This window comes from Scomber japonicus, chromosome 3 (genome assembly GCF_027409825.1).
Source record: "Scomber japonicus isolate fScoJap1 chromosome 3, fScoJap1.pri, whole genome shotgun sequence".
Classification (NCBI taxonomy): domain Eukaryota; kingdom Metazoa; phylum Chordata; class Actinopteri; order Scombriformes; family Scombridae; genus Scomber; species Scomber japonicus.
The window spans coordinates 30,664,343-30,677,153 of NC_070580.1; the positions used below are offsets into that span (position 1 = coordinate 30,664,343).

At 43.3% G+C, this 12,811-nt stretch overlaps 1 protein-coding gene across 1 annotated transcript in view; it reads left to right on the forward strand.

Annotated features, from left to right (window-relative positions):
* stab1 (stabilin 1) overlaps positions 1–3,424 on the forward strand; it is a 93,361-nt gene extending 89,937 nt beyond the window's left edge. Inside the window, exon 70 of the mRNA XM_053316512.1 lies at positions 2,955–3,424. Coding sequence (XP_053172487.1) covers positions 2,955–3,023 — 69 coding nt within the window. The 3' untranslated portion in view covers positions 3,024–3,424. The remainder of the gene's footprint in view (positions 1–2,954) is intronic.
* The last annotated feature ends 9,387 nt before the right edge of the window (positions 3,425–12,811 follow it).

Genomic DNA, 12,811 nt, shown 5'->3' on the forward strand with positions numbered 1-12,811 from the left:
GAAGGAAGGAGGGAAGGAAAGGAGGGAGGAAGGACGGAAAGGGGGAGGGAGGAAGGAAGGAGGAAGAAGGGAGGAAAGGAGGGGAGGGAAGAAGGAAGGAGGGAGGAAGAAAGAAGGAAGGAAAGGAGGGAGGAAGGAAGGAGGAAGAAGGGAGGAAGGAATGGAGGAAAGGAAAGAAGGAAGGGAGGAAGGGACAGTCAAAACAGAAAGGGTCAATTTGACCTGTGAGGACAACACAAAGGTTAAATAGCACATTAGATTATTTTAGTGATTTTCTGTTATTTATATATTATTATAATGCTGGACGTGTACGTTAAACACTAACTGGAGGTTTTACTTCCTACTTCCTACTTCCTCCTCGCGGTGACATCAGATGCTTACGAACATTCGTCCATTTTGTAATCTTTGTTACTGATGTCGTTTCATGGTTTGATTGTGTTGTCTAGTTGCATAGTTCAAATCAGGAAGGAAGGAAGGAAGGAAGGAAGGAAGGAAGTAAGGAGAGAAGGAAGGGAGGAAGGAAAGGAGGAAGTAAGGAGAGAAGGAAGGAAGGAAGGATTGAAAGGAGTAAGGAGGGAGGGAAGAAAGGAGGGAGGGAGGGAAAGGAAGGAAGTAAGGAGAGAAGGAAGGGAGGGAGGGAGGAAGGAAGGAAGAAAGGAGGGAGGGAAGGAAAGGAAGGAAGGAAGGTAGTGAGGAAACAAGTATGGAAGGAGGAGGGAGCAAAGACAGAGGGAGGGAGGGGAAGAATGAAGGAAAAATTAAAGAAAGAGGGAGGAAGGAAAGAAGAGATGGGGTCAATTTGACCCGGGAGGACGACAGGAGGGTTAAGAAGTTTCCATTTCAAGATAAGAACGAGCAAAAGATTTCACTTATGAAATAATACGTTTACAAACAGAAGAAGCCATTATTATTATTATTATTATTATTATTATTATTATTATTATTATTATTATTATTATTATTAGGTGCTGTGACTGTCTGGATGTAGCAGAGTTATTGTTACTAGATAAATTCTTTCATCACATATTTGCATTAGAGCCCAACCGATATATCAATCAGCCGATATTGACCCATCACAGATATACTGGGGTCACTGAATATGCCGTCTGATATGTGCCAATATAATTTTCTTTTAAAGTTATATAAGCAGCATTTTATGTATATTTGACCCCTTTTTCTTAATTCAAGTTTAATATATACATATGTTGTTTGTTTAATTCATAGCCAATTATAATTATTATATTCCCAGAGAAGTTTACTGCTTTACTGTTAAACTGTGAAATATCATATCTTCATTATATTTGAGGGATCATAACAAAAATATACGTATATCTCTACATCTTCTGTACATATATCAGAATTGTTTTACTCCCTAATATTGGTATTGATCCAAAAAAATCCAGGATCAGTCAGACTCTTAACTAATTTGCATTAAACTAGTTTAACTGGAATATGAGTGAAAACACTTTGAAGCAAATGAAAAGATTTATTATTATTTCAACAAAATAAATAAAACTTATTAGTAATAATTAATTTAAATATATTTCAGTGCAAATGCAAAAAAAAAAACAATCTCGAATAAAATTAATCAGCACAAAACAATAAATCCATCTACATAAAACAAAACATTTGTTAATATCTGAGTGTTTTAGTTCTGATAAGAAATAAGAAACAAATATCTGGACCTTGTCGGACACAAACACTGATCGGTTCCCACTGCGCTGCTGCTGCTGCTTCATGTGTGTGAACGAGACTCTGCTGTCTTCACTGTTGTGTTGTCTCAGTCGTTTACACATTCCTTCTCTGTGAGGATCGGAGAACAGTGACTTCACTTGTTTTCAGCTGTGTGACCTTGCTGCTGTCAGAGCTGCATGATAACAAACGATAATGTGGAGTCATAGTTGAGAGAGTCGCTCTGGTCGCGGCCCAGGAAAACCTTTCTGGATGTTTTTGTAGCTTTTTTGGTCTGTTAACTTTGGACCTGATCTGTGAACAGTTCATTAAAGACGCTTTGAACTGCGATTCTTCTTGTTTAGCGTCAACAACCCAAATCTGTAAGACCCCGGCCTCGTTTCTTGTCTTATTTATTTTCTTTGAGCAGAACAGCACTCAGGTCAAAGGTGAAGAGAATCAAGACCACCGTATCCAGATCACTTCCTGCCCTCTGAACTCCAACAGAAGTCATATTTAGATATATATATATATATATATATTGATACTTTATTGATCCTTGACAGGAAATTGCTTAGTTACAGCAGTTACATCCACAGTAAAGACAGCCACATGTAACATAACATAAAAACACACATTTAAATACCAAGTTGAAAAACTAAAAAGTAAAGTAATACCCCAAAATTATACTAATAAAACAGATATATGTGTGTATATATGTAATTAATAACATGCTCTGTGCAAAAAGTGCCAGAAAAAGTAGTGCCCTGCAATATCTAAAAGATGTGCTTTACATAAAAACTAAATATCAGAACATTTGGAAACATTAAAACATACAATTTAAAAAAAGAACAATTTATAATAAAAATAAACCAAGTAAAGACAAATAGAAAGAGAGAAGGAAAACAAAAGGCTGGACTAAAATAGAGCATAAAATATGAGTGCAGCATGAAATAATGATTTGCATTAAAATTAATAAAAGAACAAACAGCAGAAATGAAATATTTAGATTTAAAGTGCTTTAAAAGAGCTCAGTCATAAGCACATGAAAAGAGAACCGTTTTTAATGATGACACCATATTTCCCTTTCTGTGTTTGACTCTTTATCTTTCTGTTCTTTACTTTCCCCTCTTTCTCTTTACTGTCCTTGAACTCCCCGAATTCACAGTCTGAGAACAAAACCATAAATATTCACTTTATGACCACCAGACATATGAGGACAGACAGTTACTCTCTGTGTGGAAACCACTTCCTGATTTGATGGTTTTCTGTCCATCCTACAGGACACCAGTCAGACGGGGGAGTCGGCAGAACCTGAAGAACCTCCAAAGATTCTTGACCTGGACCAGTAGAACCAGTTCAACCAGCAAAACTGGAACAGTCGGTCTGTTTCCATACCACAGTAAACAGACTGACGTGATTTAGCTCTTACTCAGTTCATCTCTATCCAAATACAAACACGCTGACAGTTTAATTAAATCCAGACGCTCTCTGGGAGGAAAATCAAATGATTGCCATTAAAAGCTGCACTAATCAATTTTTTCATTACCGATGGATCAGCTGACTCTGTGTAATATGACGATGTGAAATCTGGGAGTTGTGAACGCACAGTTTTCATCAGCTCTGCACCTGCACAGAGCTTTTTAGTCTGTTTTAGCTCCTGGTTTTGGTTTTGAGGCACCAAACAGCAGCTCAAGTGAGAGACTAGCTGGTGAAGAAAGTCGGAACATCTGTTAGCTGAAGAGGAGCTGGCGGAGAACAAACCAGAGATCAAACACTGCTGTTGCACACTTACCAGAAATGACGGTTAGCAAGCTAGCATACTGCCTACTGATCGCTTAAGGCCCATTTATGCTCAACGTTAAATACGGAGCCTTCTGTCCGTGCTCTGCGTTCATTTCGTCCGTATTTCTGCACGTTTCCATAAAGCTTACGGATACGGACCAAACGGAGCAGTGCCACCGGAAACCATGGGGGGGCAGTATTGCTGTCACTACTCGATACGTAGCTCTAGTGAGACACGAAGAAGAAATAACAATGGAGGAACTTTTTGAGGAAAGGTTGTGCGAGTTGGTTAGAAACTTTAAACATGTCGTTTTTGTCTTTTATGCAAGAGGAACATTATCAATATCTCCTCCACAGTCGCCATGTTTGTTTTTGAGTTTGTTGTTGTCATAAACTTTTGACTCGGTGCTGCCCCCTGGTGGATGTATCGGTTAACATCCATGCCAACGTAAAGGATGCATGGAAGTATGTGAGCAGTGACTGTAACATCGTTTGAAACGGACGGATACATTTTCGTACGTCCGTTGAGCATAAATGGGCCCTTACATGTGACGGCAGTAAAGTGGTGCTTTGTGCAAAACACACGTAACTTAGATTTGTATAATGTGGCAAAGTTCACTGTAGTTACAACGTCCTCGGCCGCCATTTCCAATATGAAAAGTGGTTTCTCCCTTTCTGCTATGGAGCCAAGATTCTCGTTGATGGCGAGAAGTGTCCATAGTTACACACTCAACTTTTAGACTGGTGTCGCATAGAGTGATGTAGCGTAGAGACGTAGAGAGACGTCACGGACAGTCAAATCCGATCTGAGTGTTTGGAGCTGTTCAGACATCTGTCCAAATGAGATTTGAAACTTGCTCCCAAAGGTGGTTTCAATCTGATTTACAAAAATCGGATCTCATGATTTATGATGTTCAGACTTCATAAGAGCATCTGGTTCCAATCTAGATTGGCTAAAATCGGATTTTGGCTTGCAGTGTGAACGCAACCATAGGGCACTACATTTTCCCAAACTTATGCACAGTTTTTAGACACAGTATTGGATTTTATATTCATCAGGTGGACAAAAACACGACTCCAATGGGACGATCATGTTGCTCTGCACATCGCTCACACTAACCATCCAAGCTCTGGTTTAGTCTCCAACTCCCAAGAAAAAATGTTTCTTTAGCTGCTAGATGTTCCACTTTGGTCACCAGCTGCTCTGTAACGTACAGTTTACTCTTAACACCTGAGCTGAGGGCAGCTACCCAACGCTGGAATTATGCATCTCCAAAGTTACACATGAACCTTAAAAAGCAGCCCCTGTTGCTCACCTTCCAAATCACCAAACATTCGGTGCAGATCTGTGCTTCCTCAAGTTAATTGCTGGATTCAATTGCTTTCAGGAAGCGGGTCAGAAACGGAGATGAAAAACAAACGTAAACATGCATCAGAAAAGTATCAAAAAAAAAAAAAAAAAAAAAGGTGCTACAGAAACATCTCTGAGCGACCCCCGTGCACAGTCACCTCCATACATCCTGGAGAATCATAATTCCACCTTTACCTTTTATACAAGCCAGCGTGGTTTTGGTTTTATTGTCCAGGGTGCTAAAAAAAAGAAGCTGAATGAAGGTGCAGAGTTGGTTGTTCATATGTTCATATTTTTTTCTCTCTCTCTGCTATTGTTGTCCAAAAACTATTAAAAACACATCAACAAAGGCTCGCTGTGGTACTGCGTGACGACTTCCTTCATCACCATGAACACACACACTCTAGTTTATTTTTACTCAATCCCACATACCCTCCGTCCTGCTGCTGGAAACACTCAGAGCAACAAATGTGGATTAATAAACCACATAGAAAACAGTCCGCAACAATTACATCATCCTGGTGAACCTTCCTGTCGTCCTCACGGGTCAAATTGACCCCGTCTGTTTTGACTGTTCCTTCTTTCATCCCTTCTTTCCTTCTTTTCTTCTGTCCTTCCTCCCTCCCTCCTTCCTTCTTTCCTTCCTCCCTTCCTTTCCCTTCCTGCCTCCCTTCTCTTCCTTTCCTCCCCCCTACCTTCCTCCCTGTCCTGTCCTTTCCTTCCTCCCTCCCTCCCTCCCTCCCTCCTACATTCCTTTCTTCCTACTTTCCTCCGTCCTCCCTTCCTTTCCTTTCCTCCTACATTCATTCCTTTCTTTCTTCTGTCCTCCCTCCCTCCCTTCCTTTCCCTTCCTCCCTCCCTCCTTCCTCTCCTTTCCGCCTACATTCATTCCTTTCTTTCTTCTGTCCTTCCTCCCTCCCTCTTTCCCTTCCTCCCTCCCTCCTTCCTTCCTTTCCCTTCCTCCCACCCTCCTTCCTTTCCCCCCCACCTTCCTCTGTCCTTCTTTCCTTCCTCCCTCCCTCCCTCCTACATTCCTTCCTCCCTTCCTTCCTGTCATCCCTTCCTCCCTCCCTCCTTCTCTTCCTTTCCTCCCCCCTACCTTCCTCTGTCCTACATTCCTTCCTCCCTCCCTCCCACATTCCTTCCTCCCTTCCTTCCTCAAGTAGGGACAAACAGGAAGGAAGAACCCCTGCCTTATCCTTTAAGTTGTTCGTAGAGAGAAACAGGATGAACACTTCTTAACCCACACTGGAGCAGCTGCATTTCTTCAAACAACCAAAATGTCATTTTCCAATCACAACCTCTGAGAAGACATTAAACTCATCAACCTGTCTGCTGCTGTGTTGTCATTAATCTTTGATGGTGTTGATGTCACCAGTGAGGCTGAAAACAGATGGGCCCCGCGATGATTTCCTTCATGTTGTCATTTAACTGACCTCCACAAACCTCACAGACAGGTGGTGATCTGATGTCATCGTGACGGACGACAGAGAGCAAAAACAAAAGGTGGATGTGATGCTCTCTCTCTCTCATGGTAATGGATCCACGATGAACTGTCAGTTAATAGTAACTCATGTCAAGACGGGTGCACAATCATGCAAACACACACACACATACAGAGGTGCATGTGTGTATTTTTGTGTGTAGTAGAAAGAAATGGTCCAAATCCTTCTGATAATAGATAATAAAGTTCAGTCTCATATAAAGGAACAATGACATTTCAAAGCAGACATTTATATTAATTAAAAGAGTTAAATGGTAAATGGACTGTACTTATATAGTGCCTTTCTAGTCTGTGCGACCACTCAAAGCGCTTTACATGACACGTCATTCACCCTTTCACACCCATTCACATACTGATGGCAGGAGCTACCACGCAGGGTGCCAACCTGCTCATCAGGAGGATCTAACCATTCATTCACATTCACACACCGTTGGCACAGCAACGGGAGCAATTTGGGGTTAAGTGTCTTGCCCAAGGACACATCGACATGTGGACTGGAGGAGCCGGGAATCGAACCACCAATCTTCCAATTGGAGGACGACCGCTCTACCTCCTGCCCACAGCCGCTGAGTTAAAAGTTCCAATCTTGTGTTCCTGTGTTAAAGGAATAGTTTGCCATTTTACAAAATACACATATTCACTTTCTGGCAGAGAGTTAGATGCAGAGTAGACGTTTCTAGCAGAACGTACTTCCAAGGTGCATAAAGGACGGACTTCATCGTGATCATCAGCTAACACATTGCTAATAACATTTAAATAAGGTAGGTGAGAAGCAGAAAGAAAATTATAAAAAGATAGGGGGTTGGGTATATGATCATGTGGCTTCAGGCTAATTATTGTCCCAGACTGGCGGAGAGGCGAGGAGAGGAGAGAGTCCAATAAGGGACACAGATGACACTATCTTTGGTCCATTAACCGGGGCGCTTTAGTTTGTACAGAAGAAGCCTTCATCCAAACTGTTCCTATTTGATATTGAATACTAAAAACACTTTAATTAAAATACATCATTAAAATAATGTAATATAACGCATCATAAAAAACATTTAAATGAGATATTTAAGATCCACTATTTAAAACAAGACATCAATTGAGAAGTCCTCATTAATAGTCCTCTGGAAATACATTTTTAAAAACAGAAAATCCAAAATTATTTTTCTTGAGTAAATGACCTTTATCACCTCTTTGGTTGGATTTAATCACTCGTGCTTATAAAAGAAAATAGAGATAAAATATGATGTTAAATGTCACATGACTGGTTACATCACTTCTCTTAATGGAGCTCCTATGTTTAGCTCTTTGGCTCTTTAAAGGGAACGAGATGTCTCATCTATATATATTTTACCACATGGACACTGCTTCACATAGACAACATGTTTTTGTTTTACAGCTAATAAAGTCCTTCATGTTAACGGTCTTTCTATCGGTGGGATGATTAACCCTCCTGTTGTGTTCGAGTCAAGGAAGGAAGGGAGGAAGGAAGTAAAGGAAAGAAGGCAGGGAGGAAGGAAGGAAGGAGAGAGAAAGGAAGAAACGACAGAAGGAAGAAAGGGGGATGGAGGACGGAAGGGAGGAAGGAAGGAAGGAAGGATGGAGGAAAGAAGTAAGGAAGGTAGGAGGGAGGGAGGAAAGTAAATAAGGGAGGGAGTAAGAAAGGATGGAGGAAGGAAGGTAGGAGGGAGGGAGGAAGGAAGAAAGGACGGAGGAAAGAAGTAAGGAAGGAAAGAAGATAGGAGGGAGGGAGGAAAGAAGGAGAGAAGGAAAGAGGAAGGACAGATGGAAGGAAGGAAGGAAGGAACAGTCAAAACAGACGGATCAATTTGACCCGGGAGGACGACACGAAGGTTAAAAGACTTCAGGTTTTTGGGGTTCAGTGTTTTTGGTACATGGTGTCACTCATATCCCTTACTGTACAGCCCCGATGCCTGGTTGGCCTGAAGCCACATGATCATATACCCAACCCATCTTTGTAAATGCCCCATTGATTGATACGTGTCTGGGTATATTGATACATGATTGGTTGTGTTTTATATTTTTTCTGCTTCATACCTACTCTAGAGTTTTGACCTCTGCAGCCGACACATGGTTAGTTTAGTTTAACCTGAAGACTAGAAACGGGGGAAACAGCTAGCTCGGCTCTTTTCAAGGGTCACATGATCCATCAGCCAATCTCTCTAAAGCTCACTGATTAACATGTTCAATCCATACAAAATTCAGATTGTAAAAAATTGACATTTTGCCATTTTATCGAGGGTTTTATGCTGAACTGTTGCTTGGCAACGTGTAAAGGGATGCCAACCAAAGATGGACGAGGAATCACCAAAGACTGAGCGGTCTAATGATGAAACTAATAATGGCGCAAATGTCAAGAAATCACCAAAGTCACTGGGATTCATCCTCTGAGAACCATAAATGTCTGTAGTGATCGTCACGGCAACCCATCCAGTAGCTGTTGGGATATTCCCTGGTCAGGTGTGAAGCCATCGACATTAGCATCCCGAGATGGATCTTTTTTTTTTTTTTTTATGAATGATGACTGGTGAGCACTTTAAAATGTCGTCGTACTTGTGACACTGACAATCAAGGATGTATTCTATCTACTCTAGATGCAGTCGGCATGTTTAACGATCAACAGATTATTGGATACTAAAGGGAATGATTAGGGTCGGTGTCGGGACCTGCAGTGGTGTTGAAGTTAATCACAACACGCTACGGACCAAGATGAAGAGAGATTCCCACGTTCAGTATCTCCCTACGGATCACAATCAGTTTAATGACTAAACCAGGGGTGTCAAACATGCGGCCCGTGGGCCAGAACCGGCCCGCCAAGGGGTGCAATCCGGCCCACTTTCCTGTGTTCTTTTCCTTCCTTCCATCGGTCCTTCCTACCTTTCTTCCTTCTGTCCTTCCATCTGTTCTTCCTTCCACCTGTCCTTCCTCCCTTTCTTCCTTCCATCTGTCCTTCCTACCTTTCTTCCTTCTGTCCTTCCATCCATCTGTCCTTCCTCCCTTTCTTCCTTCTGTCCTTCCATCCATCTGTCCTTCCTCCCTTTCTTCCTTCTGTCCTTCCTCCCTTTCTTCCTTCCTTTCATCTGTTCTTCCTCCCTTTTTTCCTTCTGTCCTTCCTTCCATCTGTCCTCCTTCCCGTTCTTCCTTCCACCTGTCCTTCCTCCCTTTCTTCCTTCCATCTGTCCTTCCTACCTTTCTTCCTTCCTTCTGTCCTTCCTTCCATCTGTCCTTCCTCCCTTTCTTCCTTCCTTTCTTTCATCTGTTCTTCCTTCCTTTTTTCCTTCTGTCCTTCCTTCCATCTGTCCTCCTTCCCTTTCTACCTTCTGTCCTTCCTTCCATCTGTCCTTCCTCCCTTTCTTCCTTCTCTCCTTCCTTCCATCTGTCCTTCCTCCCTTTTTTCCTTCTGTCCTTCCTTCCATCCATCTGTCCTTCCTCCCTTTCTTCCTTCTGTCCTTCCATCCATCTGTCCTTCCTCCCTTTCTTCCTTCTGTCCTTCCTTCCATCTTTCCTTCCTCCCTTTCTTCCTTCTGTCCTTCCTTCCATCTTTCCTTCCTCCCTTTCTTCCTTCTGTCCTTCCTTCCATCTGTCCTCCTTCCCTTTCTTCCTTCTGTCCTTCCTTCCATCTGTCCTTCCTCCCTTTCTTCCTTCTGTCCTTCCTCCCATCTGTCCTTCCTCCCTTTCTTCCTTCCTTCCTTCCATCTGTCCTTCCTCCCTTCCATCTGTCCTTCCTCCCTTTCTTCCTTCCATCTGTCCTTCCTCCCTTTCTTCCTTCCTTCCTTCCCTTCCTTCCATCTGTCCTTCCTCCCTTTCTTCCTTCCATCTGTCCTTCCTCCCTTTCTTCCTTCTGTCCTTCCTTCCATCTGTCCTTCCTCCCTTTCTTCCTTCTGTCCTTCCATCCATCTGTCCTTCCTCCCTTTCTTCCTTCTGTCCTTCCATCCATCTGTCCTTCCTCCCTTTCTTCCTTCTGTCCTTCCATCAATCTGTCCTTCCTCCCTTTCTTCCTTCCTTTCTTTCATCTGTTCTTCCTCTTTTTTCCTTCTGTCCTTCCTTCCATCTGTCCTCCTTCCCTTTCTTCCTTCCTTCCTTTCTTTCATCTGTTCTTCCTCCCTTTTTTCCTTCTCCTTCCTTCCATCTGTCCTTCCTCCCTTTCTTCCATCTGTCCTTCCTGCCATCTGTCCTTCCTCCCTTCCTTCCATCTGTCCTCCTTCCCTTTTTTCCTTCTGTCCTTCCTCCCTTTCTTCCTTCCTTTCTTTCATCTGTTCTTCCTTCCTTTTTTCCTTCTGTCCTTCCTTCCATCTGTCCTCCTTCCCTTTCTTCCTTCTGTCCTTCCTTCCATCTGTCCTTCCTCCCTTTCTTCCTTCTGTCCTTCCTCCCATCTGTCCTTCCTCCCTTTCTTCCTTCCTTCCTTCCATCTGTCCTTCCTCCCTTCCATCTGTCCTTCCTCCCTTTCTTCCTTCCATCTGTCCTTCCTCCCTTTCTTCCTTCCTTCCCTTCCTTCCATCTGTCCTTCCTCCCTTTCTTCCTTCCATCTGTCCTTCCTCCCTTTCTTCCTTCTGTCCTTCCATCCATCTGTCCTTCCTCCCTTTCTTCCTTCTGTCCTTCCATCCATCTGTCCTTCCTCCCTTTCTTCCTTCCTTTCTTTCATCTGTTCTTCCTCTTTTTTCCTTCTGTCCTTCCTTCCATCTGTCCTCCTTCCCTTTCTTCCTTCCTTCCTTTCTTTCATCTGTTCTTCCTCCCTTTTTTCCTTCTCCTTCCTTCCATCTGTCCTTCCTCCCTTTCTTCCATCTGTCCTTCCTGCCATCTGTCCTTCCTCCCTTCCTTCCATCTGTCCTCCTTCCCTTTTTTCCTTCTGTCCTTCCTTCCATCGGTCCTTCCTCCCTTTCTTCCTTCCTTTCTTTCATCTGTTCTTCCTTCCTTTTTTCCCTTCTGTCCTTCCTTCCATCTGTCCTCCTTCCCTTTCTTCCTTCTGTCCTTCCTTCCATCTGTCCTTCCTCCCTATCTTCCTTCTCTCCTTCCTTCCATCTGTCCTCCTTCCCTTTCTTCCTTCTGTCCTTCCTTCCATCTGTCCTTCCTCCCTTTCTTCCTTCTCTCCTTCCTTCCATCTGTCCTCCTTCCCTTTCTTCCTTCTCTCCTTCCTTCCATCTGTCCTTCCTCCCTTTCTTCCATCTGTCCTTCCTCCCTTTTTTCCTTCTGTCCTTCCTTCCTTCCATCTGTCCTTCCTCCCTTTCTTCCTTCTGTCCTTCCATCCATCCGTCCTTCCTCCCTTTCTTCCTTCCTTCCTTTCATCTGTCTTTCCTCCCTTTCTTCCTTCTGTCCTTCCTTCCTTTCTTCCTTCTGTCCTTCCTTCCATCTTCCCTTCCTCCCTTTCTTCCTTCTGTCCTTCCATCTTTCCTTCCTCCCTTTCTTCCTTCTGTCCTTCCTTCCATCTGTCCTTCCTCCCTTTCTTCCTTCTGTCCTTCCTTCCATCCTTCCTTCTTTCCCTCCATCTTTTTAATGAACCGGCCCACATGAGATGAAATTGGTCTGTATGTGGCCCTTGAATGAAAATGAGTTTGACTCCTCTGCTGTAACCGTATTAAAGCTGAAGACTTATCAGATCTAGAGCTGTTGCTTCAATACTAACTGATAATCCTTTGTTGGCTTTTCCTTCATTTCTTTGCTGCAAGAATTTATTTTCTTCACTGGTTCATTCTTCACTCTGGTTTTATTTGATGTGTCTGTGTCTCTTATTGGCCTCTATATCTGCTTTTTCTCCTGCTTCTGTTTTGCCTCATAGCTGTCTAAACACAAGAAATGTGTTTTGTTTACACAGCCAGCAGGTTTTTTTTTTTTTTTTTTTTACACTCAGGTTTTCTGTGTGAAAGCAGCCATGTTGTTTATGATGGAAGGAGCCGGTTTGTTTCTTCTCCTCCTTCTCTTTGGCTCCTCTGTTCACATTTTCAGGCATAAGAGGAGATCGTTGTTATTCTGCTGCGTCTACCGCTGGCTTGCACTGAAAAACCCCAAATGCTTCCTCTCTCTCTAGACCTTCACTTTAAATAGCTTTCCTTCTCTGCTGCTGACATTCAAGACGCAAAAAAACCCCAAGCCTGACCTCCTCCCTCTGCTGTCTGTGTGGCTGTCACACACTTTATTGGTTTGACAGTTCAGCAAAAAGCAGTGCACACACAAGGTACATAAAGCAGCGTGATTATACACTCGAGCCATACATCGGGATTAGAATATCTGTGACGAGGTAACCTTTCCAAAATGGAGAGCGTGCAGTTGTGGAGGGTTACTGTTCCGGCTGTTTCCCTGCCTGCTGAGCTCCCTTCCCCCCACACAAAGAGCTGAGCTGCTGCATTGGCTGCAGAGGAGAGCAGCATGGAAATGGTTTTTGCCTGAGAAGCAAGGCTGTTGGGGAGGGTGGGGGGGGGGGGGGGGTCGTCGAGAAGGGGGGGTGGGGTGGGGTGTGAAGACCGGAGACCCTGACCTCCATTGCTGCAGGCTGGCTG